This window comes from Poecilia reticulata, chromosome 2 (genome assembly GCF_904066995.2).
Source record: "Poecilia reticulata chromosome 2, P_reticulata-male-v2, whole genome shotgun sequence".
Classification (NCBI taxonomy): domain Eukaryota; kingdom Metazoa; phylum Chordata; class Actinopteri; order Cyprinodontiformes; family Poeciliidae; genus Poecilia; species Poecilia reticulata.
Window position 1 is genome coordinate 37,712,449 of NC_088831.1, and position 26,560 is coordinate 37,739,008.

A 26,560-nucleotide genomic window follows, 5' to 3' on the forward strand; every position below is an offset into this window, starting at 1 on the left:
TCAAGTTCTCCAGAATCCTGCTAATGACCTCATTATGGGACTCAGGTTTGTTGAAGCTGAGACACATCTAGAAGTTGTAAGACCCCTGGATTCTAGATTCCTGTACTTTTACAGGTTTTGGAGTTGTTTAGAAGTAACCCCAAGAGACCGACAATCAGACACCAACTCAAGGATGCGTAGATACTCAACCTGGGTTGGAGCAATCAAATGGATACATGTTTAACAATAGTGAACGCTTAGATGGCTGGTAGTTACTGACACAGCATTGCATCCCATAAATACAAACATTTCCAGTTTTCGCTTACATCTTTGAACTGGGCTAAACATCATGTCCATCTGACTTCCTTACACCTTGAGGATTTCTTCACTTTTCCACTTCTATCAAAGTAGCATTGTGTCTACTACAATTATTGGAATTATTACTCATAATGAGTAACAGAACCTCACTTCAAGCAAACCGAATTCTTTCATAAGTCAAATTTCTTTTCTGCTAAAATGTCTTTTCTTTTTCTTTCAGGGGGCGCTGGTCACAGCCTGTGCAGACGACACACTCCACCTGTGGAATCTGCGCCAGAGACGACCAGCAGTCTTGCATTCACTCAAATTCAACAGAGAGAGGTACGCAAAAATTCAGCTTGATTGACAGACACCTGATCTACACACACATATATCAACGCTGAGTGAACACACACTCCACATCTTACACTTTGTGAAAAAGGAATGCACCTGTCTCTGAGTAATTCAGTCCAGTGACCAAAGACTTCTTCTGATCTGACTCCCATTACACAGCTGACCTGTCCATACCCATCATGCTGTACCAGAAGATTATTCTACCACTCTTGCTGCTGTGGCCAGATGAATGATTTTAGGTTTGATTCTATGGGAGATGTGGCCCATACAGCTACGGTAGTGACAAAATCCCAGAGTTGTTTTTGCATTTTAACCCTGGAACCACAGGAAACCATTTTTACCCGAGTGCTGTACACTGCCTCCATGTAGGAGAGCTTGTAGAGCAAAAACCAAACAAAAAAATATATATATATTGGTAATGGCAGTCTGGTCATTCTGTGCATGGTGGTGCATGACTTCAATTTGATTTGTTATTAAGGGTCAAATGTGCAGCTTTGTAAACGTGGTGGTTCCGCCACTGATTTTTTTCGTTGTGTGATAGAACTGAGTGGTTTTCTCCTCCTACAGAGGAGCAAAGTTTTGCCCTAAAGTTCCTGTAAGAGTTTATTTCAGATGCTGTTATGCCTGATATCTCTGCAGGGTCATGAGGGTAATAGAGAGAGGATGCTGCTGCTGTGTTACTTTTACCCAAGATATAAGGTTACACATGTCATGCTAAAATACAAAACCATTGCAGAATCCTTACCGATAAGTCAAAACAATCAAAACCTTTTTATGATTTAAATTGAAAGAAGACGTACAAGTAAATCTTTTACTCTGACTTACTTTGTTCATCTTTAAATAACTTTGGTTTTTCTTCATCTTAGATTAAGTTTCTAAAACCTGCTCACCTTGCATCTAAAGCAAACATGTCTTTCAAGATTTAAATGTCAAACCTCTTCTCACCCTCTGAATATGAAGTATCCTCTCATATGAAAGTCAATATGCACGGGTTTTAATCCCTGATTTTTTTATGAGTCTCTCAATTTATAGCAGCTTAATGTGAGCACTCTCCGCCTTCACCTTACGGTAGCAGCCTGGTCTCTGTTCCCACTGTTAAACATTAACTCAATTCTGCTTTCATAATCTTTTATCATTCAAGGTTTTCATCTACAAACATAAAATTAACCCACTTTAAACTACAAAACATCCAGCAGCCTCCAATTATCAAGCTGTTCTCATTGTTTTGTGCAAGCATTTTACGGTCCCCTCAATATCATAACAGGACGGCACAATACAAATAAAAACTGTTCAGCCTGTCATTTAGTCCATGGAGGGTGTTGGAGAGGTCTTCTTGGGTGAATATCAGCTCTGATCCCAAAGGCCACACTACCCTGGGTGTCAAAATGACATTGACCAATTTGTGATAATCCATCAATTTATTTGATGATATTTTTTACTCAAACATTAGGTGGAAGTTTATATAAATTAGATTTATTGGATATAAATTCAAAAATAAGTGTGGAATTAGTGGGGATGCTTTGCAAGGAAGCTGAGGTGAAAAACAGAATTGATTGGTAACATTATGCTCCATTCTTCACAACAAGCAAAACCACAAGGAGCTTAAAAGTAAAAATAAAGACTTGGAAGGAGAAGGATAACGGGGAAGAAAATGTGTAGATGGTGAGGAAACAGCTGTGGACGTACCGGCACAGGAGCATTGTTGGAGGATGACCGGTGAAGCAGCAAAAAGATTATAGGGTAGTCTTGATCTGGTGAAAGAGGAACCAATGAAATGGGTTCTGAAACATGTTTACTTAACCAAGCTAAAACAGCAACTCAGTTATACAGGAAAATGTTGGTGATAAGATTCTGGGATAGTGCAACATTTATGCACTAATGTTGTTTTTTTCAATTTTCTGACTTTGTTCAGTACCAGAGACCTTTTGATGTCTTTGAAATGCTGCTTTCTGTCCTTGTGTCAGCGGAAAGGACATTTAATGAAAATGGTGCTGAATTTGTCGAACAGTGAAAGCAATTTTTTTCAACGGAGTGCAGGGTCACAAAGTCACTGTGGGTGTTGAATTTCTTTCAGCAAAGAAATCTGCTCTCAAAATCCAATAACTCTTAACAGCAGTTTGCTGATTATTGAAATTATTTTAAAATAGGTGACCTTTAGAAAGATGTGCTGCAGAAACCTTTTAATTCTTGCAGCATTGAGTAAAGAAAATGAATGGCCAACATATTCAGTGTTTTTCGTACTTGTTTGTGACATTTTTTATTTATTTATTTTTTACCAAATTCCCAACCTGAACACACAACAGAATATGTGATGGTATTCTAGGTCAACAGCGAACAAAACATGAAACTTTTTCATTCTGAAAGTCAACCAACTTTCTCACTGAGTAGTTAACTCATGGATAGACACATCCATTTTTAGTTCATGATGCCACTTTCATGATGCTCTTGAAGACTGTGACTGTTGAGAGTCAAAGTCATTACTGACTCTGCCATCAGTGCTTAAATGTAGGGGTGCAATGGTTCATGTTTTCATACCTAACCGTCATGGTACATAAATTACCCAAGCATATCTGAATTTTGACAATCTATCAAAGGTATCACCCTTATTATCCAGGTAGAGAAATAACATTTCTAAAGTTCTCAACAAGAACAGCAATGCAAAAATAACTCATAATGCTGGTATGCATTATGAGTTATTTTTGTGATTAGCAGCCCACAAACTTTTTCTGGTGCTACAGCATAATATGTGGAAGTATGGCAAGGAATTGCATCATATATTTTTTTCAATGCTAAATAGGTAGGATATCTCTGTTATTAGACCATAAGGCAAAACCTATAATTTGGTATATGCTTTTTTTTTTCTGTTCTACAAAAAACATCACATTAAAATTGAGGTAATCAATATTTGTGTGTGCTATGACACCTCCACTTGAAAGGTAACCAGGGCATGGCTCTTCAGGAAGTACAGTACAAGGAAGCTGGTCAGAGTTCATGGGAAGATGACTTGAGCCAAATAATCAGTAATCCTTCAGGAAAACATGTTATTGGCTGCGAAAATGTGAAACTTGGTCAGAGAATAACCTTCCATGAAGATAATGGCAAGTCCAGATTAAAAGCCAATTGAGAATCTGTGGGAACATTTGAATATTGCTGTCCATAGACATTCTCCATCCATTAACTTTATCTATTTTGCAAAGATTAATGGCAAGGATCTGCTTTAATTTGTGAAAAACTTTAGGGATCATCTCTATAAATACATAAAAGCTACCTTCTCTAATACAGTGGTAAATATTTTCTGAAGTGATTTCCATCAAATCAGATGTCTATGACCTGGCTCTGGTGCAACATGGTAGGAGGCAGAGCCACTTGCTCACAGCGGAGGTGCACTGAATCACCATCCAAGACAAAAGAAGGGAAAAGGCATCATGAGTCACCCACTAGAGGCAGAGCAGCACCTTTCCAGTTAGCTCTGTGTCTCTGGGCTGAACCTCTGACAATTAGCACCCCAACATCCTACTGGGACCCAAAACAATAGTGTCTGAAGAATTGTTTTGTGACAACTGTCAGCCAGCAGCTTGTGCCTGGCAATCTCCTGTGACTGGCATTCTGCTGTCAAAAAAAAAGAAATAGAAAACGCAACTGAGCACAATCCAAACAAAATTGACTTTTGCAATACATGACACACCGGACAGTTTCTATTGTGTTCCTCTCAGCAAAAATGAGCTGTTTTAGCTAATGTAGTCGTCATCATGGCACATGTCTGTTGGTTAATGATACAGTAAGTCTTTGTGGGATTCCTTTAGCAGTTGTCACAAGTCACGCAGAGCAGATGGCAAGGTTGCCAATTCCCTGGGTGATGCAACCAAACCACTTAATCTCTACATCTGTTTACTCCATTAAGGGTGTTTGCTTCTCGACTGGTCTCACAGAGCCTAGTCAGAAGGCAGCTGTCTTCTTTGGTTGTTATTACACCAGTTGTGGTACCTTGTTCCTCTACTTTGCGTCTTTTACCAGCAAAAGTGAGTGACTTGATATTTTGGATCATTATCTTACTGAGTGATGGCCTATTTTCACTTTTCTTCAAGATAGCACCGTTCTTTTTTTTTTTTACTTAAAATCTATTCTAACAACATTTCCAAGTTTGTTGGAAGAGATGCATCATCACATCTCTCCCACAATACTTTACAATGACCAACTGCAACTTTTTCACATGTACCTTGAGTGTGTGTTAATGAAACCTTCAGCCTTTGGGCTATTTCCTGGTATACCAGCGTATTAGAAAAACAGATCCTAAATACTAAATATATTAAAAATAAATTCAGGGTTGATTTCTCAGAAATTTTGTGTATGTGTCTATGCTAGTACAATAAAACATTTTAGAGGTGTTACAAAGTGAGGGCAACATTGTAGGAGAGTTAATGTTCTATGTGGTTAATTATAGGATGTAGTGAACAGAGCCAACAAGGTCTCACCTGAACCCACAGCCAAGGTGAGAACCATAGAAATATTATTAATATTAATGTTTCCCATTCCAAGGTAAACGCCTGTTTATTTGTCACTTTAGAAACAGTAAAGTTTAAAAGTCTTGATACTTTTGGAAGTGTCCCCTCTGGCTTGTTTTTATGTAACAGGATTACTCAAAGTAATTCAAGAAAACCATGAAAAATCTTTTTAAAGTAAATAAGAAATTTGTATTTTCTAGAAGGCATAAGATTGTCTAATCCTCTGTTTTGTAAAAGGAAATTCTGCTTTCCCCCCACCCCGCCAGTTCTGATATTGTCATCACCTTAAGCTCCTAAAATTCTTATTGAATTGTCTGCCATCTCATTTGTCTTCTATCAAATAATCCGATTGCCCACAGGGTGAGTGGATGTTGGGCTGAAGCCCAATGAGCATCCCTCCCACCCCCGTTCTGCTTCCACACGCACACACACACACACACATGCACTCCACCCCTACACTTCTGTAAAGTAATCAGCATAGACATGTATAACGGTCTGCTGATATTTTTTATATGGGGAAGATGATACAACTCATTGGCAGAATAACTGTTTTATCAACTCTATTTAATAAACATGGTAATCAAAAATATAAGCAACAAAGGCCTGTGTTTGAGTTTATATGATCCCAGTAGAATGTATATTGCCCATTACTGTAGGTTTCCAAAATATAATAGACCACTGGGATCCATTATAAATGACTGAGGGCAATTGTCAAAGTGAACATGGGGAGGAAAGTTCCGGCCTTTGCAAAATCCTATATTTCCAAACTCCATCCTCATGGTGAAACATGTTGACAGCATCATGCTGTTGGAATATTGATGCTTCTTTTCAATAGGGACAGATAAGCTGACAGATAGAACCAGAGGGAAGATATATGAAAGAAGAAAGATAACCTGTTGGAGGCTGTGAAATATTTAAAGCCGGGTGATGGTTCACACTTACTACACCCATAGAGCCACAACTACATTAGTGATTGTTATAAGAGCTAAACCCATTGAAATGGTCAAATATTTGTGAAAAGTCTTTCTTTTTAAATCTAAAACTAAACTCATTGAGAAAATTACTTGTGGAGCAGCTGGTGTCTCTGAAATGAAGAGTAACATACAATTTAAACAAATGCATGTGGAGAGGTGCATGTAAAATATAAATGTTGAAAGACTGTACTGCTTTTGTGGCATAAGACGCCCTCAGTAGGAGTGACAACATATATACAGAGCAGGAAAAGCAACAGCTGGTAATGAAACCTGTATTCTAAATAAAACCTTGATACAGAATGACTCATGGTTTGGCTTGTGGAAATGAGTCATCGTAAGATGCGTTTGAATGACATAGGTAAAGTTAAGCTTAAGTTTAACTTTTTTTCATTCAGTAGTTGTTTCTTTGATTAAATGGGCCTAGAAGTTTTGCAACTTTTTTCTTTTGTTTTGTTCCTTTGTTCAAGCTTGTAGCTTTGACTTCCAGAATTGTGCATCCTTGACTGAAATCAGGAAATTTGAGGGGTAAAAAAAGCATGGAAGACAAAAACTGCCAGCACAAGGTCGCTGAAAAGGCATGTGAAAGATACCACTTAATGATGTTCAGCTGGAAATGTCAAACTCTGGCATCAGTGTAGCATACACCAGGACTAAAGTAGTGAATTGAGAAGTCTCCAGCGCAAGTTTGACTTCATTTAGTGCAGATCAGCTAACATGTTGTACTGACAAAAGACACTTTAAAATCACAAGAAATACCTCGTTTGCCTTAATGGTGCATATACTGGCTCCCTTCTATTTCATATCAATTACATGAGCTGTCACTTAGCTTTGGTTTGTCCTCCCCATAGCCAATTTTGTGGCTGTTTCATATTGTTTCAGGTGTTTCCTGCAGAAGAAGCATTATTTAATGTGTGACCAGTCTGTGCTTTTTGCATTTGTACTTTCACAGAATTCAACAACAGTTCCTTCCCAGATGGTCTTTGTAGAAAATGTGCTCAATCACTTTTGTTGTTTTTAATCCAACAACAAACTAAACAGATGTTTAATTACATGGTTGATTTTTTTTTTTAATGGTTTTAAAATACGTTTCATCTACTTTGAAAACAATGAAAGTGATAATAGTTTACCTTTAAAGGCTGATTTGTTTCATTTAGTTTATATTTGAAAGGAAATGGGTTAAAATTGCCTTTTTGTGAGATAGATGTAATTACAATAAACGTCAATAAAACTGGACCAGTAAAAACTACTGTAAGACATGTTATTGACTTGCAGACATTTACCCTTCTGTCTGATATTCTGACACTTGGTCATTTTCCCACCCTTTGTTCCCCAGGATCACCTTTTGCCACCTGCCCTTTCAGAGTAAATGGCTGTACGTGGGGACGGAGCGTGGAAACACACACATCGTCAACATTGAGTCTTTTATTTTGTCTGGATATGTTATCATGTGGAACAAGGCCATAGAACTGTAAGTATCAAGCGTTTCAAACACCACCATTTACAGTGATAACATTGTTATTATGGTGTCAGTAGAGATGTTTTAATTGTTAGGATAATGATACATGCGGAGCTGCAGACAGTAATTGTTAAGGTGGTTTGTTGGTTGCTAAGTATTGATTGTAAATGATGATATTTTTGCTTTTGGCTTTAAAAAAAAAACAGGCAGCTATTCAAGACCTTTAAATCTAGCTACATTGTTGTTGAGCATCTTGGGACACTAAATAACATTTTCAAAATTAGGAGCTGTTACTGGTGACTGCATACTGGGCAGATAAGTGACCATCCAGAGTTATGAACATAATTATTAAAAATAGCAGTTAAAATATTAACCTCTTTCTCCAACTCATCTCACTTTACATATCTCATACACCCACAGAAATATGTACACCATGAATATACAAACCAGCCTAAAGTGCACTCATTATTAAGTACATTTTTCTTAAACTAATATTTAATAATCTTGTGAGTCATCGTTACTTAAAATGCAAGGGTTTACTCATCTGACATTTACTTTTGTTTGCGTATGGCTGGCTGTGCAGACTGGCAGCCTACATGCAGTAAGCTGCAGATTGACAACTAAAAGCACAAGAAAACAACTGGTGCTCAGTTGCATTGTACGCCCATTTTTTTTCTTGGCTTCACCCACCTATGTGCCACTCTTCTGGTGTTACCCTGACAAGTCACCCTGCTGCAGTGTCAGTCATAAGTCTTTTTCCAAACCATGTTGTATGTCAGCCCAAACTAAAGTGAGCAGTTTTAACACTGATGTGTTTGTGTGGGAGGCCTGACTGCCAATCAGTTTGCAGGGCTGGGGTGTTAAGACGGCGAGTGTTGTTAATCTGTTCTTTTGTAGATCTCTGTTGGAAGAAACAAAGCAAAAATCATTTCTTTTCAAACAGTTCAAGTCTTGTTTGTGGTTGGATGACTGACCCAAACAGCATTTTCTGGCCATAATTAAGTCAAGTCAAGTTTATTTGTATAGCAGAAAACATTTTATTTTTAATTCAGATATATGTATTAAAAAACCATATATCTGTCTGACATTATCTGTCTGCTTTATGATTATGCACAACTTTGAATTATTTAAAAAAAATGTTAAAAAATGACATTTATGGTGGTAATTTGACAAGTGAAAAAGTTCAAGGTGTGCAATTACTTATTTTGCAAGGCTCTGTATTGCACAAAAAAAAAACTTTAAACCACCAGCTAACATGCAAACATATTTACCGATTATGGACACGTCATCAATAAATGAAAACCCAAAGACAGTTTTTAAAGAACAACAGATTTGACAATGTCACTAGTTTGTTTATTCTTCCATGTGAGGCAGCAGGGCATTCATCCAGCTCAGTGGAAGAATCCTTTTCTCTTTATTAAACATAAACTAATCTATTCTATATTTTACATTTCTCAGCACTCTGTCCCTCTCTAAGCTGGAGTTCATGAGAAGTATAACCAGAAGATAATCATTCCTCTCCTATCAGTATACAGAGGGACTGGGGAAATTCATTGTTTGTAATGGAACGCTTTCCACAGAACATGAATAAGGATGAGCCAGGGCTTTGTGTTTTTTCAACTGTGGATCATTTAGTGAGCAGGAGAGAAATTGTTCAGACTTTTTCAAATAAGTGTGAGTAACATGCACATGTTACTCACACTTTTGTGTGTTGTCTGTGCGCTTGGAGTGTTTGTTTGTGTAACACCCGTTCACAGATGGATTAATTTAATTCAAACCGAAGTGTGCACTCTTGAAAAGAGTCTGTTATAGCAACAATTCAACAGGGACTGCGGCGCCAAAATGGGAGGACCTGGCTCTCATTGAAATTCAAATAGCTTTGCAACATATTTAATGCCCAATTTCATCTCCAGGAAATTTGTTCCAAAATGAGATGTAAAAAATGAGATGCAGGGAGGAATGGGAGAACACAGCAGCTCACTCGGCTACATGTTATAGATCCTAATAATAAGTGGAATTGTGTTTACGGCTTGCATTGTGTAATCAACACTGGCATGTCTAGCTTTGTGCTGCAAGGATAGTGAAAACAAACAATAGGCTTTCAGCAACTTCCTGATGCTGTAATAAAGAGAAAGAAAGTGGTCATGCCGCATAAAATATAATTCATGTCAGGTTGAGGGTATAGAAATATTATTGTCTTGACTGCATGGGTTTTTAAAGATACAGAGTCAAATCATGCACTTTGCAAAGGTCATCAATCACAATTATAACCTTAAATTAATATACAAAAACTGTGACTATATCTGAACGGTGGCGCAGTTGGTAGAGCTGTTGCCTTGCAGCAAGAAGGTTCTGGGTCCGATTCCCGGCCCCAGTCTTTCTGCATGAAGTTTGCGAGATCAAACTGTGCATGCATGGGTTTTCTCCGGGTACTCCGGTTTCCTCCCACAGTCCAAAAACATGACTCTCAGGTTAATTGACCTCTCCAAATTGCCCCTAGGTTATTATCAAGACAATAATTCCACTTATTATTAGGATCTATAACATGTAGCCGAGTGAGCTGCTGTGTTCTCCCATGTGTGTGTGCATGGTTGTTTGTCCTGTGTGTCTCTGTGTTGCCCTGCGACAGACTGGCGACCTGTCCAGGGTGTATCCCGCCTTTCGCCTGGAACGTTAGCTGGAGATGGGCACCAGCAACCCTCTCGACCCCACTAAGGGACAAGGGTGTAAAGAAAATGGATGGATGGATGAAATTGTGATTATATCTGACCAGTGTAGTAGTTACACTTTCCCGAGATCAAACTTTAACATGTTTTTAGTCAAGGAGACTTGAGGTAACATGTTGTGTAAAAGAACTTAAACAAGATAATAATGTGATGATGTTTTCTTAATGGAATAAGTACACATGTTCTGACATAATTAACAGAAATTTATATGAATGAGAGCGGCTTTGTTCTTAATTTATCCAGGCTAAAATACAACATTAGTACAGAAATAAAGATCCCGCAAAGAAAAGACCCTAATCCAAGTATATTACAAGCTTCAAATAAAGGGTTAAATGATGTGTGGCTATGCCCTCCAACAACTTATAACCTTTTTTTTTTTTTTAACATATTTTGTTTATAATAATGTAGTTCATGTTGCTACTTTTATCTTAAAATGTTTAGATGTTACCTTTAAAATTGTCATATGACAAGGTTGTTTCAAAGTTGTTTGTCTTCTGCGCCTGTGGCTCCCTGTCATGGACTGGTGACCTGTACACTGTGCACTGCTGGGTCATTTTTTTTTCCACTTCCAGGATTATAGTGCTCCATTTAAGTACATTTCTTTTTGCATCAATTCTTATGAAAAAGTATGATGTTGTCTGTCATTTTTTTCCTGTGATGTTTCGAGTTGAGCTCAATGGTTATTATTCTACCACGACTTCCTGCACAGTGACTGCCTAACGTTATTCTTTTTACAAAATCCCTCTCAATCTAAATAAATCAAAACATCTATAACCATCAAACGGTGCTTTCCTCTAAAATAAATGATCTATTTTTAGCCATTTCATGCATCTAAATCTGAATGCTTTCGATATAAGTCACATGCTTGGGCAACCTGAAGCAAAGCCTTCTCACATGGGATATAAAATAAATATGTGGTCGTGTGAATGTATTGTGTTCTTGACATGTTTGCTGCCGACTATTTCCTGCCCTGTCTAGCTCCCTTTCAGCTGTCGTTTTGATTATTTACCCTCATCTAACCATGATTGGTTGCCATGGTTCCAGCGGACCTGGTGGAGATAAACATGTCCTTGCATGACATTTGTTTGAAAATAATTGAATACTTACAATATCTATTTAAATTCGATCCTTTCCTCTCACTTTCCAGCATGTGCTGCGGCATGCTTTATTTCCATTTTTTTATTCCCAAGGCCACAAAATGCTGCATTGTTTAACAGTTGCTGGTTTCTTTGGCAACACCATTGCTCAACAGACACTGAGACACCAGCAGCGTTCTTAAAAGCTTTTAGGAGGACTGATATGGTAATCTGTTCATTAGACAAAGCCGTCTGGACAAATGTAGTTCTTACACAATGCATTGCCAGAAATTAAATCAAAATTTTAAATTTGTATGTTAATGTATTCTATTTAAGGCTTCTGGCTATGCAGTATGACGAGTCCAGAAGGCTGGCTGGTTAAACAAGGTGTCAAAAAGTATACATGGACATTTATGTGGTTAAGAATCGGTCAGTAAGTCAGTCGGTAAATTAATTTAAATTTAATTTGAAGAGAACATTTTATTCAAAGTGTAAGACATGAGTTTTGTATGGATTATAAAGATACTGACATCCTATTCACACACATGGAATCAGCAAATTAAGCACATTTGAAACAAAAATCATAAAAGTAAAATATTAGACAAGTTGTGACAACACAATAAAACGAAACATGAAAATGTGAAAACAAAAACATTAAAAGGACCAAACAAAATGTAAAATTATCATTACAAACTAGATCAAAATATTAAACTTGTAAAAGCTAAATAATTTATTTATTATGCTATTAGTTGAGCATTGAAGGCTCAATTAAAAACGTAACTAATATATATTAAAGTTCATCTATAATGCAGTAGCTTCATTAGCTGGTTGTTTCATGTTTTTTTTATATATTTATCTTGGGGATTTTAGAGATTATTTTTAATTGGGTGCAAGAAGGAATTATTGTGGCCTTAGATCCTCTCCACTTCTGAAAACAAATAATAAAACAAAACATCAGAATTACAAATTAATGTTGGAGCTTAGCAATACTGTCTTATGCTGAAATTAAATGAGTGTTGACAACCAAAGCCACTAAGTAACATTTAATTGTTTTCATTAATTTATGTAATAAACTTTAGTGTAGTGGAGGAAAAAAAAGGAAAATCACTCCTGTATATGTTGAGCTACTATGACATCATGGCCTTCAGTTTGTGTTATGATTACCGTATTTTTCGGATTATAAGCCGCTACTTTCCCCCCCACACTTTGAAACATGCGGCTTATAGCCTGGTGCGGCTTTTCTGTGAATTTTTCTTCAACCGCCAGGGGGCTCTTTAGCAGGAAGTGAATCATTTTAAGTCAACATTGGAAATCAAAGAAGAAAGTGCTGATTTTCATTTAGAACAAACACCTGCTAGCAGCAGGGACGACAGAGAAATGTTTTAAAACTCATATCCCCTCATCATGGAAACCACAAGAAGAAGTTCATATGATGCCACTTTTAAGTTGAAGGGTATCGATCTGGCAGTACAGGAGGGGAATAGAGCCACTGCATGTAAGTTCAACGTGAACAAATCCATGTTTTGTCGTTGGAAACGAGGCTGCATCCTTAATAGCAGATTTATTAAGGGCGCAGCCCTCCGCTTTGCAGCCTTCTGCTGCATCCTTGTGGAAAACCGAGAGCGGCGGAGATACCAGCGACTTATAGCCGGTGCGGCTTTAGATATGTACGTTTAGATATGTACGTTTTTAAAACTTTGTGGTGCAGCTTATAGTGAGGTGCGCTCTATAGTCCGGAAAATACAGTACCCCTCTCATTGTCAAGGCGCTCCACAGGGTGCCGTCAGATGAGATCATTCCTGTAATAAACGGTAATGGTTGGTTGCAGGGCCCAAATATATGTTAAGTAGTGATAAACTGTGTTATACATATAAAAATATATAAATTTAAGAAATAAAAAAAGCACATTTTAAGAAAAACAGGGTGAAAAATTAAAAGGTGAAATGAAAGGAAGACACTCGCAGAACTAAAAACCTGCAAAATTTGTTACTCTGAAATCATAAATTCTGAATTTAAATCAGAATCGCCAACCTGAACAACTCCTGAAGTCTGAGTTTTGGTTTGGACAGTTAGCAGACCTTGAACTGCTTAGGTTATGTAGGTAAGACAAACAAAAACACTTGTTCACTTTTTCTTCAAATGGCCCCAATGCCAGCAAACTCTGCAAGTCAGCAGAGAGTTTACCTTTTACAAAGATGTTTGTTTCGTTCCTGTATGACAGACACTTGCTGAGTTAGCAAACTGAAGAGTAGCGAAAATATCTCAAAGTTATTATAAAGCTTTTCTACTGTCTCTGTGTCCTCTATCAGATGAAGTGGGCCAGTATGCTTTGACTTAAAAGTGTTTTCCAAAGTCAGTTATTTGCTTATATCACTTACAGTAATTAGCCTGAATGCTGACCACAACAATTAGCAAATCCCATTGGTTTCCTCACTTACAGCTGCACCATGGCTGAGGCAGAAGTGACGGTATGAATGCACTAAGGGAGATGAACAAGGCCAGGTGTGATGGATACTAAACGGAAGCAGGTGTGGGGGTAAAAATGTAGAACATTGGAAACAAAGCCAGAAACGGAGTAAACAAAGTTAAAACACCAAAGGAACTAAACACAAACAATGAGGACTATTTCAGGTCCTCCAGATTGATAAGATTCTCCTTAAATGTCTACATTTAAAACTCTATGATCACATCAGGATACACACACACCTACATGATTAAAGACTCTTGTCTGTTAGAGCAAAATCAGCATGTTTTTAAATAAATTCTCAACCTTTTAGCCTGCTGTTTATCCTTTTCATACAGTTATATTCAGCAAGCATTTTTTCATAAATGTAATAATTTTTTTTATCTTTTGGCTTATTATCTGCTGCTTTACTTTTGTACAGATTTCAAAGCTTGGCCTTGGCAGTTGTCAGAAAAAAACTTCATCACAAAGTCACTAATTTCTTGGCAACCCACCTGAAATTCTCATATCCGTCTCTTCATTGTGAAGGCTTTCAGCAGCCAAAGAATGCAGCCTTCTGTATACAAAAGCAAGCATTAGTCCTGAGTCATGGCCATGGAAAATCCAATAAGTACAGAGAACATTTTTTCCTCTGCATCAATATTTTTCATAAATAAACTCTAAGACAACTTTGAATCATGAGTTGACCCTAATGGATGTCTACCTGTGAGCAGGTAGTTAGGCAGGTGATTTAGTTGGTCTTTATGAAAAGGCGTAGATCAGTATATATTCAATTTATGTGTTTTTGTTGTGGAGCATCTGTGTAGTGGGATCATTAGCAAATAGTTAATTTAATGTAAGCTCAGTGTTTTTCTTCTTAAGGCAGTGGTCCCCAAACTACGGCCCACGGGCCGGATCCGGTCCGCCTCCACGTTTGGCCCGGCCCCCTGAGTAATACCAGAGAGCATTCAGATTTTTTTTCATATACCGTATTTTCCGGACTATAAGCCGCTTTTAATGTGGATTTTTCTTCAACCAACATGGGGCTCTTTAGCAGGAAGTGAATCATTGAAAGTCAAAATTGGAAATAAAAGAAGGAAGCGCCCATCAAAACGGAATTAGGTTTTAATAGGGAATTGAAATTTGAGAATGTTGTTGATCAATTAAATAGCATTGAGGGGAAAAAGAAGATTTTTCTTTTTTTTAAATAATACTGGGATCATTATGAGAATTTAAGATAGTCATTCACCTACACTGATGAGCATTAATCAAAGAAGCAGCCAAATGGCCGGTTACTCTGAAGGAGCTGCAACTGTTTCAACAGACTGGCTAGATTTGTTGACAGGTAAACCAAGTACTGGCCTTGCATTTTAAAGACCTCACCTTTATGTAAAATTCATAAGCAAAAAGCCATTGTTGAAAGGCTATAAAAAGACCCACTTGTAGCTTTCCACAAGCAACGAGGGGCTCGTGAAAAACATGTGAAAGAAGGTTCTCTGATCAGAAAAGGCTAAAACGGACCATCATCTAACATCTACAGCTCTTTCTTTGGTGGAAAACCAACATTTTAGCCTACCCTGAACGCGTCAACTGCACTGTGAAGCACGGTGGTGTTGGCGCTGTATTATAGATTTGCTTTTTTAGCAGGGACAGACAAGCTGCTCAGAGTAGATGGGGATTTGTATGGAGCTGACCAAAGAGAAATCCTGGGAGAAAACCTGTTAGATGCAGTAGAAAGAGACTTGACTGGGGTGAGGTTCACCTACCAGCAGGACAGTAATGCTAAACATGCAGCTAAATTTGTGACATTGTTTGTTTCCTGATGCTCTCAAATCTTCTGAGGCCTTTGCAGATTAGCGTTTAGCTTTTTATACATACAGGTCACTCTTTGCTGCTAAAGAGGGCTGAATACACATGCACCAATCCATTTTCTTTCAGAGTTTTTTGTTGGAAAATATTGACTATGTTCCTTCCACTTTACAACTACATGCTTGTTAATGTTGGTCACTCACATTAGATCCCAATAAAATACTTTAATATATCTGATTGTAATGTAACAATATGGGAAAAAAACCAAAGGTCTCCTTATACGCTTGCAAGGCAATGTACGTTTAGTTAATTATGCAAAGTGCCCCAGTTTAGATCAGTGTATAGAGTGGTACAATTATTATTAGGTTATACATACCAAATCTTGGTGCATTCTTTTTGTGTTTCAGACATTATAATGGGAACCAGAACATAGGTGTAAATGGTTCTTAGATTGCATGTCATTGTGCAGCTTTCATTGGCACGTAATAAAAAGAAATGCACTCCGGAAAGCACATTACATGTATTACTGCACAAAAGGGTAATTTACTAAATGTAGCTGTCAGCTGGATTTTTATTACAAGAAAATTATAGTTATAACACACCACCTTTTAAAGTGCATATGTGCTCCCATCTCTGCTTTTTATTTTCTCTCAGTGCTCTCTAAATATCAGTAATTTTGTTGGCTTTTTTTTCCAGAGAATGCCTATGAATGTCACAGTTTTTAGCAGCAATAGTTTTACCTCATTTTTAGCAACCACTTGTACTCCAGCTTGTATAGGTAAAAGAAAAAATGCAAAAATAATTACTTGATTCTGGGGATAAAAAAAACAACATTTTCCTGTAATGTTGTTTCGCAGCACTACAGAAGATGTCTGTGTTTCATACATCATCTTTCTTCTCATCTTAGATCAACTAAAACTCACCCAGGTCCTGTAGTTCATCTGAGTGACAGCCCAAAGGACGAAGGAAAGGTGAGTAGGTGGACAACAGAAAATCTTGGCAACATCTCCTGGTTTCTTTTACTCAAACTCTTGGTGGCTCCTTCCTTCTCCCACTGCTACACTCTGTTAAACTTCTCTTAACCCCACATCCCCTGGTATGTCTTTTATTTCGACTTTTGTGTTTGCTCTCTTCTTTTTCCTCTTGTCTTATGAATTATGCTCACAGAAGAACAGAAGTGCAAAGAATGCATGGCTTTACCTGCTTGAGCAGATTTGTATTTCAATCCTAATTAAGGAGGACTCCAGAGTGTCATGCATAGTAGTTTTTACAGAAAGTTTGCAGCATATTAAGTTCCACAATAAACTTAGAATAATTTGGATACAGGCAGACTTAACAAGGTGCATTTCTGTGTTCAGAAAATGTATCCACACTACAATAACACTGCACTCTCTCTCTCTCTCTCTCTCTCTCTCTCTCTATATATATATATATATATATATATATATATACATGTATAGTTATATTCATGCTGCTTGACCCGATGCACCAGATGGTTAGTCACTGAGAACCATCTGGAAAGATTTTGCTGTGAACTGCTTAGAAAAGAGCTGGCACGTCCAGGACAACACTGGGCAGGTGATGGGATTTAGAGAGAAAACATGTTTTCTACCAAGAAAAGCAGCCTGGCTGTTCTTTCCTCCTCCAATCAAGACGCATAGCTGTGATTTATCTGACACTCACCTACGTAGGGGCCGAGTATCTGAGCTGGACTCCAAGAAATTAAATGTTTATAATACATATGCAATTTAGGTTGCATATAATATTTAAACATGTTATTTATTGTGCTGTATTAATATGTGATTTATTTTTTTGTCATTGTGAATGATAGCTTGAGCTTTTTATTTACTCCATAACCGCACAATAGGTGTTAGATTAAAATCTTGCCCAGATGCAATCTTTTATTAAAATCCTACAATCAAAAAAGTACTTGAAGATAAATTATGAATTTTTAGTTTGGTCAAGTATTGTGCTCAGAAATGTATTTTTACATTTCACAAAGGTGCTTCTTAGTTATTCATGACCCAATGGGAAATTATGCGTTAAAATAACAGTTTCACAGTATCAGGGTATTTGCTCAATAACTTAAAGCATAAATATGTAACATGATCTAAATCGTTTTATTTATAATCGAAAATCAACATCTATTCCTGCTTTTTTCCATTTTTCTTCATTGCATCAGATAACAAGTCATTTATGGTTACCTCTCCTGTAGAATTGATTTATCGTGTAATTATTTGACAGTAAATATTCTTATTCTTCTATTTCATATGAAAATATAATTTCTGTCTCTTTATGGTTCCCACTGTTTCTTTGCTGTCTGGTTTGCACAGAGCAGAATTCGCCACCTTGCTATTGGTATGCTAAAGCAGCACTTAAGATTTTACTGTTACAAAAAATAAAACTTTTAAAATGACCTTTTGTTTTTATTTAGTGACCTTAAGTTGAATTCATTTCTTGTGACTGAGATAGATTTACCTAATTAATTTTATTATTTGAATCGCTTCTCAAGTACATGAAACGGCTCATTCACCTGCATTCATTTACTGTTTGTATTTGTCCCCATCAAGATTAGAATAACAATTAACATGCGTCATAGGTAGCATTGCTTTAGCTTCTCTGTTACTGGCTTAGAAATGTTCTGTCAGATTTCAGACAGCAGACACCGGCAGTCTGAAGATGAAAGCAGACAATCATAAACACCATGAATACTCTCAGATACAGTCGCACCCTGATGTCGTTTTGTTCTTTACATAGAAACACTTGGGTTGTAGCAGGCTCATCCTGATTTATTAGTCAGGTTTATCTGATGAGCAGTTTGCCTTGTCTGCTCAGGTAGACAACTGGAAGTCTGCAGCTTTACAGACATGCCTCCAGCTTGCAAACTGTAGCTTCAGAACTGCTCTACCTTTACGGGAGTGACGGAGTAGCAGGCCTGTACAGGTGAATTTATGTTCCTTACAAGCAAGAGAAAAGCGTAGGATCCCTCTTTCAACCAAGTGAATGGCATCTCGTTAGAGAACTTTAAATTATAGGCATGGCATGATGGAAATTGTAACAATTTTGAAACTAACTTCAACACTTTGTGTGCTATCATACCAGTAACAGCCCATGTCTGTTCTTGAATATAGATGTCTGAAAATGACAAGTCTGACTCAAAAAAAATACTTTGCTTTGTGGAGAGAAAGTTTCTTTCTGGCACACTGATTTGATTCTAATGCTTTTTTCTATAATGAGTTTTCAGCTGATGAAATCTCCACTTAAGCAGAAAGAAAATTACTGCATAGTCAGTTCAGTTTTCCCTCTCGCTGTAGTGTTATCCTCTTTTCAAAATGCCAGCAGCTGGCTTTGAGTTTCTATTCTGTTTTTGTTTTCCTTTTCTAATAAAAATTTTTTGTACTCACATCTCCTGTGTAGATGGGATATTTCCTGTGCAGTTCAGCTACAGTCATTTCCTGTGTTTGCTTAAAACAACACATTTTCCATGTCAGTCAATTTGTCCTACAGCTGTCATCTGTTTGTCCTTACCTTTGCTGTGTATATATACTCACTGCGCGTCAGACACACTTGTCAAATCGTCTAACAAACAGTTGAAAGAATTGTGTGCTTTCTTGTCATCGGGTTCCGTTTTATTTATTTATTTTTTTTGTGTCAGTTTGCCCTTGGAAATTTGCACCCGGTTTATTTGGCTGTTTTCTAAAATGTGGACTTCCACAGACATTATGAGTTCTGTCTGCCTACTTAGACTGCCGTGGCGTTTGTTGTGACAGTTTCTTTGAATTTTCAGACAGTCTGAATTACGTCAACAACCTGCCTCCAATCTCAAAGTCAGACTGATGTAAACACGGTAAACAGCCATTCATCATGCTAAATTAGGTCTGCTGTCAAACATCACATACCTTTGAGAACAAATTGTGCAGTATTGATTCTCTCTCTGCGTATTGACAGTGTGTCTTCATTCTCCTTTACTTTTTGATGTTACTAATGTAAAACTTCAAGGTTGCAGGGTGTTTCTAAAGGGCAGCTTTTATTCTCAGCTTCACACGCCCATTTCCATATTTGAGATGTCACACTGTGTCTCTGCTCAGCAGGAGAGCCATTTCCGCCTGCTGTCTGTGCTCCTCCCAGCACCGCTGATCTCCTTCTCCTGTCATCTGTGATCAGACGGCATCAATCTGCTCTTACCTTTTGTATAGTGCGTGCAGAATTTTGTACCCATCAGTACGGGTGGAGAAGAAATTAGGTGTCGTTTCAGGTCCAAAAGGTCCTACCTTCCTATATCACATGTAGTTTTACATGTGATATATATTACAGTGTAAATTTGACAGTATTTGTGATAAAATAAAAAAAAAGTACAGTCCTAGTCATTGGGATTCCTTTGTTTCCATAAAAAAACAAGAACAATGTGGTGGAGTTAACAGTGTGTTGCCTCGTTTCAGTGCGGCTCGATACATTTTACAATCTGGCGTATTCAGGGAAGCGTTTCCACCACCAGTTGGACTTTCACTGGTCAGCGGGAGATCCAGTGATCTCCTGGATTTATCTTATCTTTCGTGGATAAAACAAAAGAACATTTCATCTTATCCACATAATATCTGAAAGTTTTTAGACCTTTTGCATCATTTTATCCCAAATAAAACCACTTCAATCTTTAATTAATTTCTCTTAGAGGTTTGGAGATGCTGACTTCAGAACCACAACCCTTTTGGGTTCTCAGAATGACAAAAAAAAAGGTTCAGAATCTCTCCTTTTGTCATCCCAGAAACACTAGGCATTTGGGATTAGGCTCATCAGAAACGGGGCATAAGATCAGCATTCAAAGCTGTAAGTGGGTGTTCAACAAGTAAACATTTTAGAACCGCTGCTTTCCAGCATACCTTAGTAATACATGACTTGAAAGTTTTAAGGATGATTAGTAAAATTTGCATGCAGATGATGCTATGATATATCTAAATGTGAGACTCTACAGTGGGCTGCAGCAGTCTTGAACAAACAAATGGCTGATATCTTACAGGGAACAATTTGAGATATCCAAGTTGCACCTGAAGTGTTGTTTTGTGCATCCTTGTGTCTTTCTTTTAAGTCTTACTTCATCGCTAGTTTTATATAAAGGTGTTTATACATGTAGTTTTAAAAGTTAACATTTTAAAAGTATAACCAATGACTGTCTCTAATTAACATTTGACCAGAGGACCTAATGTTTTATGTTCTATCTTTAATTAGGAAAATCTACTCCTACTCTCCAGAACTGTTCAGAACCTTCAAGGTCTTTGGAATTAAAGTTAAATCAGCGTCTCTATAAAATTAATGTCTCATATTTAAAAGATGCTTCATAGAACATATCAACGGTGGCAAATATTAAAAAGTCTTTGCATCTGGAACCACAATGTAAACTCTTAGTGTAACTCAATCTTTCTTATCAACATATAGTCTGATAATGTGAAACCTACATCAATAAAACATCAAATTAAAGTAATGCTACTTTATTTTTCAATTGTATGAAAGCAGTTGTGAAATTCTTGATGCTTAGGTTAATCAATTTCTTTCTAACATTTAAAGTGAGTAGTTTTATTCAGTCTCATCCAGTCATTTAAATCCAGTCATTTAAATCAATTCTCTAAAATAAAAAGGACTTTAACTTATAAGTTATACTGTCAGTTTTTAATGGTTTTTATTTTTTTAATTTATCACACTGTTGGAAAACTCTTAATTGGTAATTCTTAACTTCATGTATTTTTGGTGTTTGAATATAGCACGATACAGAGATCCAGTTCTTTTAGCCTTTCTCTAAAGGAGAAGGACAAGAGAACATGCTGTTAAAGAAAGGCACAAGTGTATCAATCTTAATAAGCAAGATAATAAGAGTCTGTCTACTGGTTTAAACGTTTCCATCTCAAGGCACAACTGGAGCTGTATTATGAGTAATAAAACAAAAAAGCAGATAATATCTGAGCAATTAGAGCAAAAACGTTTTGACCTTTAGTTTTTTTTTGTTACTCCAATGTTGAGTTTCTATAATTGGACTCCGACATTTGTAAAGATTTAGTACTACATTCATGTAATTCCCTCTTCTTGTAGTACATTAAACTCGAAGGCTAGTTTTTATCTAAAACTGAATATATTGTGAAAGGGGCTTTTATGTAAACTTTTTGAGCAAAACTGAAATTGGGGTTGCACTCATGTTTTTAAAATGTGTAAATCATCTAAAATAGTTATCTAATATTTAAACAGCAAAGATGTTTCCATTATCCTGTCAATTTGATTGTAAATATGTCCTTTTAAGTTTTAAACATGTATATCTCCACTGTTGACAAATGTGTAAAAAAAAAAAAAAAAAAAGGCCTAAAAGAAAGAAGCTGAGGACAAAGCAGCTGAAAATATGGGAGAAAGTTGTGAAGAGTGATGGCCATGGGTGCCTGTGCAAAATTGAACTTGGGCATCAGTGCATAACACAATGGCCACCCGAGAATGAAGAAGGAATAGAGAAGTCTTTAGCTCAAAATGTGAGCTCGTCACACCAAGATTTATATGGTTATTTCTGCAATAAGCAGGAAAACGACATCAGTAGGAATTCTGTCTGAGAACAGTAGCCTGGAGACTAACCAGGGAATTAAAAGCATGCTGTGGTGAGCTCTGCCTACCTGTTTTTTAATTTGTGAGATAAACTTGAATTCACAAAAGACAGCTTAATTCAGCATTCAGACAGCATTCTGCTCTGGTTCTAAAGAAAATAGTTTCTGTGATTTGCACTGTTAACGATGTGTTTTCTCTGAACAAGTGTGTCAACAGAATACGTACGTCAATGAGCCATGCAGTGGTTGCTGAAAACATGCTAACAATTAATGGGAGCTGCTTAACGGACTCCTTTTTGTATGTCATTTTTTAAAATGTTTTATTGGTTCAACTGCAATGAAGTTGAAAACCTTCTTTCTTAATCCATGTCAAAGCACAAAGTGTTTTGAATTGAAAACAATGTTTATGACTGGTGAGGAAATGCTCACCATCTTCATTTTTATAAATCTCACCTACTTTTCCTACATATCATTAGGGTATAAAACAAACTTTTGTGTGTTGTGTTACCAATTGTATGTTTATTTGGCTCATTCCCTTTACAAAGTTCTTTCTTGCTAAACAAAATGATCCAGTTTCCACTTTGAATAATAATTTAACATGTATTAAGTTGACACATGGTGGTGGAGGTTCATTTTTTATAATGGCTTGACTCCACAGTCTCTAAGTGTATCATAGCAGCTCTATTTAAAATGACTTATCTGCTTTTAACAACAGATGCTGATTGAGATGTACTGTGTGTCATATCAAAAGTTATAGGTTTTCTAGTTTAAAAAAAAGATGAAATATGCCCTTTAAAGTTATATGATTTTGTATTTTACTTCTTGTCACTCGTCTCTGCAGCTGCTTATAGGATTTGAGGGTGGAACCATTGTGCAGTGGGACCTCCGGGCCAAGAAGGCTGACTTCAGAATCTACTATGATGAGGTTCGCTCCATTCCTTCCTTGAATGCACTGATAGAAACTATTTCTAAAGAAATTAAAACAAAAACATGAAAGGCAACTTCTTAAAAGAATGTCAGAATTTATTAGCTGCATTTTGTGGGTATTGTTTTCTTTAGAAGTAAAAAAAAGAATAATACCCACCTTAATTGACGATGCAACTAGTTGTTGTTAATTACTTAATTTGTCGAAATAAACTAGTTTCAAAAGAAAAGTGCCATTTCCTTTTATTGACATTTTACTCAGAAAGACGGCGGCTATTGATAAAAAAAAAGCCCCTAGTCATCATGTCTTCTTCTTATCATTAAGTGAAACAATTTAAGCTTTTTGCCTGCCAATACTTTTAAAGTCAACAAAGTGCAGCACAATTAAAATGTCTGAGCAGCATCAAATGGTATTGTCTTCAACAAGTCTCTCAGCATCCAATTACCGTTTCTTCAAAGAGTTGTAATTGGAGGGATTGGAGCTTGAAAATGCTCTGGTCATTGAAGTTGTCCTTTTAAAGCTTACACAGTTCTTTCAGCTGTCGTAGGTGAAGGCCCAGAGAGTAGTGAAGGATATAAGCATTTACTTTCTTTATGGTGTGGAATCATCTCAACTTGTTTGCCATATTGATGTTAGTCTGAAGAGACTTTTCTGGTAAAACGCAAATACTTTCATGTAAAAATGGAACAGAACTGTCATCACAATGTAAAAGACATTTCAGCAAGCTCAGATTGTAATACAGATACTAAAATTATCTTAAAGGTTAAAGATATGCTAGAGTTGATGCAGGTCAGCAAAAGTGGTATTTGTATAATCTGCTGTCTCATCTTCTAAAGAATGTAAAAACAGTGATTTTCAAAGAAACTGGTGTTTGTTTACAATTTAAACTAAGCATTTAAATTGTCTTATTGAAGCAGACAAATATGTATGTATGTTTGTGTTGTCCTACCAAATTTTACTTGAATTCTTATTTTTTATTTTTTTTTTCTTCATTTTTATTCTAAAGCAAGGCATCCGTAGAGCCATATTTCCCCATGGTATTGTCACCTTGTGCACTTATCTTCCACTTATGCTGCCACTCTTATCTCCTCTTTCACTAAGGGAGCTTTCTGTGGCTCATCGTCAGTGTAGCATAAAAGTTGTGTCTCACACCTACTGAGTTAAAAATAAATTTTTAAAAAATTGGACAAGTCAAGAGTAAACAACTGAATTATCCTTTGGGTGCACCCAGAACAATTTGTGAGGAGGGCAATTGTAGGAATGCTGTAAGCTTTTACGTAAAGCATGATGGCACTAAGTGTGATTTAACAAGAAATGGATAAAGCAGACTATTTGCAGACCACATATATATCTATATCTGTCTTTAGGGAAGTGTGAAAAGAGAGACTTGATTTTATGAAAGTAAAATATTATTTTACGCTGTCTGATTGCTACAGGCTATCCATTCAGTCAGTTGGCATCATGAAGGGAAGCAGTTTATGTGCAGTCACTCGGATGGCAGCCTGACGCTATGGAACCTCAGAAACACTACCAAGCCATTCCAGGTCACCTTTCCTCACGGTGAGATATCCACTCATTCCACTTCTCAAATTCCAGAAAAACATGCAACTGGCCTGTTGCCTGTGTGCCTTGCATTGCAAAGGTGTTTATATACCCTGATGTTTTTACCATTTCACTATGAGCTGCAATGTATTTTTGAGGATTACTTGTGATATACGCAAAACGTTGCATTATTCTGAAGTGGAGGGAAAAATGATGCATGGTTTTCTAAAATCTTTACAAATAAAAACCAAAAATGTGTGATGTGCCTGTTCAGAAAATGTCCACAGTTAACATCAGTGCCTTTAATAAATTACATTCTGCCAGTTTGCTTTTCAGATCATCCACTTGGTGAATGTAGGTGATTTAATCTCTGTATTAATACAGTTGTTCTGTGAAGCCCTGAAACATTTAAAGTACACCTGCAAATCTACAGAGATGTGGCCATCCACTTAAACTAATAGAGTGGGCAAGGAAAGCATTAATCAGAGGAGCAGCCAAGAGGCCTGTGGTATCTCTGGAGAAACTGCAGAGATTCACAGCTCAGGTGGGAGAATTTGTTTACAAAGTAACTATTGGTGATATGCTTAAATATCTGGTCCCTATGGAAGAGTGGCAGGAAGAATAAGCCATGTTTGGTTTGGAAGGAATGCACAAAAAGTTGCGTTTGCAGTTTGCCAAACTGCAAACACATGTCAGGCTTGGACATGTCAGGCTTGTTAAAGAAGGCAGATTCCTATAGTGAAACATGGCAGTGGCAGCAACATATTGTGAGATTGCTTTTCTCTAGCAGGATGGGAAGCTTGTGAGAGGTGTTGGGGAAAATGGATGGAGCTAAATACAGGGCAATATTGGAAGAATGTAAATTAAAGGGCACAAAACACTCAAGATTAAGGAATAGGTTAACTTTTGAACTGTATGTGAATGGATGGGGGTTGGTGTTGATGAGATGCCAGATTGTTTTTGTTGCATATTTGGAAAACTGCGTTTCCCTTTCCTTCTGTTTTACAATTATTTGCTATTTTTTGTTAGTGTAGAAACAGAAATACAATCAAAAACTGTGTATAAGTTTGTAAAAAACTATATTGCAAAAGCAACAAATATATATATAACTTTAAACCTACATAGCTCTTTGTAAACGAAAACGTTTCATTGCACTGAGGGACCTGAAAGATGCAGATTCAAAAAATATTTAACATATTGGTGAACATGTAAAAAACTGCAGCTTACACATCAATAAATTGATTCCACTGTGTGTTAATTAGAATAGTAACCAAATCCTATTTTCTTTTTTATGCTATTTGTGATGAACATTTTAACAATGTGACCATATTGCATATTCCCCCTTTAGGTCATTAGTAGTGGTCTGTGGCGTGTGTGTACCCGCCTCTCTGTGTGTGGGTGTGTGTGTGCGTGTGTAAGCATGCGAGTGAAAGAATGAAATTAGCCGTAAACTCACTCTAATTGAACCAGACTAATTTTCACTTCCTCAACGAAAGAAAGAAAACCGTCAGAATCGCTGTGAAATCTTAAGCAGTGGTTCAGCTGAGTGATTTCCATATTACGCTTGAAAGATTTCAAATGTATTCTCTTGCTTTAAATTTTCCTTTCCTGGCTTTGTTTACTCCCAGGACATCTTGACCTTGTCAGATTTCTGTTCCCTCACAGAGAGCTGTGAGATAACAGAAAGTTGAAGCAGAAAAGAAAGAGGAGAATGTGAGAAGGTAAACATCGGAAGGATGTTCTTGGACCCAAGTGAATTCTTAATTTTATTTTGTTTTATTTCATCAAAGATGATTTTATAAATGGTATATGGTAGGTCTGACCTGAAAGGTCTCAGTAAGTAACAACAATGTCATTGATTTGAAAACCAGTCAGGACGGGCAGATCCGGAGAGCCCTGAGACCC

At 37.0% G+C, this 26,560-nt stretch overlaps 1 protein-coding gene across 1 annotated transcript in view; it reads left to right on the forward strand.

Annotated features, from left to right (window-relative positions):
* The window catches only part of LOC103461272 (syntaxin-binding protein 5-like), a 165,762-nt gene that overhangs the window by 66,915 nt on the left and 72,287 nt on the right, over nucleotides 1–26,560 (forward strand). Inside the window, exons 4-8 of the mRNA XM_081604843.1 lie at nucleotides 518–618; nucleotides 7,440–7,574; nucleotides 16,524–16,587; nucleotides 23,030–23,113; nucleotides 24,550–24,673. Of these exons, the coding sequence (XP_081460969.1) occupies nucleotides 518–618; nucleotides 7,440–7,574; nucleotides 16,524–16,587; nucleotides 23,030–23,113; nucleotides 24,550–24,673 (508 nt within the window). The remainder of the gene's footprint in view (nucleotides 1–517; nucleotides 619–7,439; nucleotides 7,575–16,523; nucleotides 16,588–23,029; nucleotides 23,114–24,549; nucleotides 24,674–26,560) is intronic.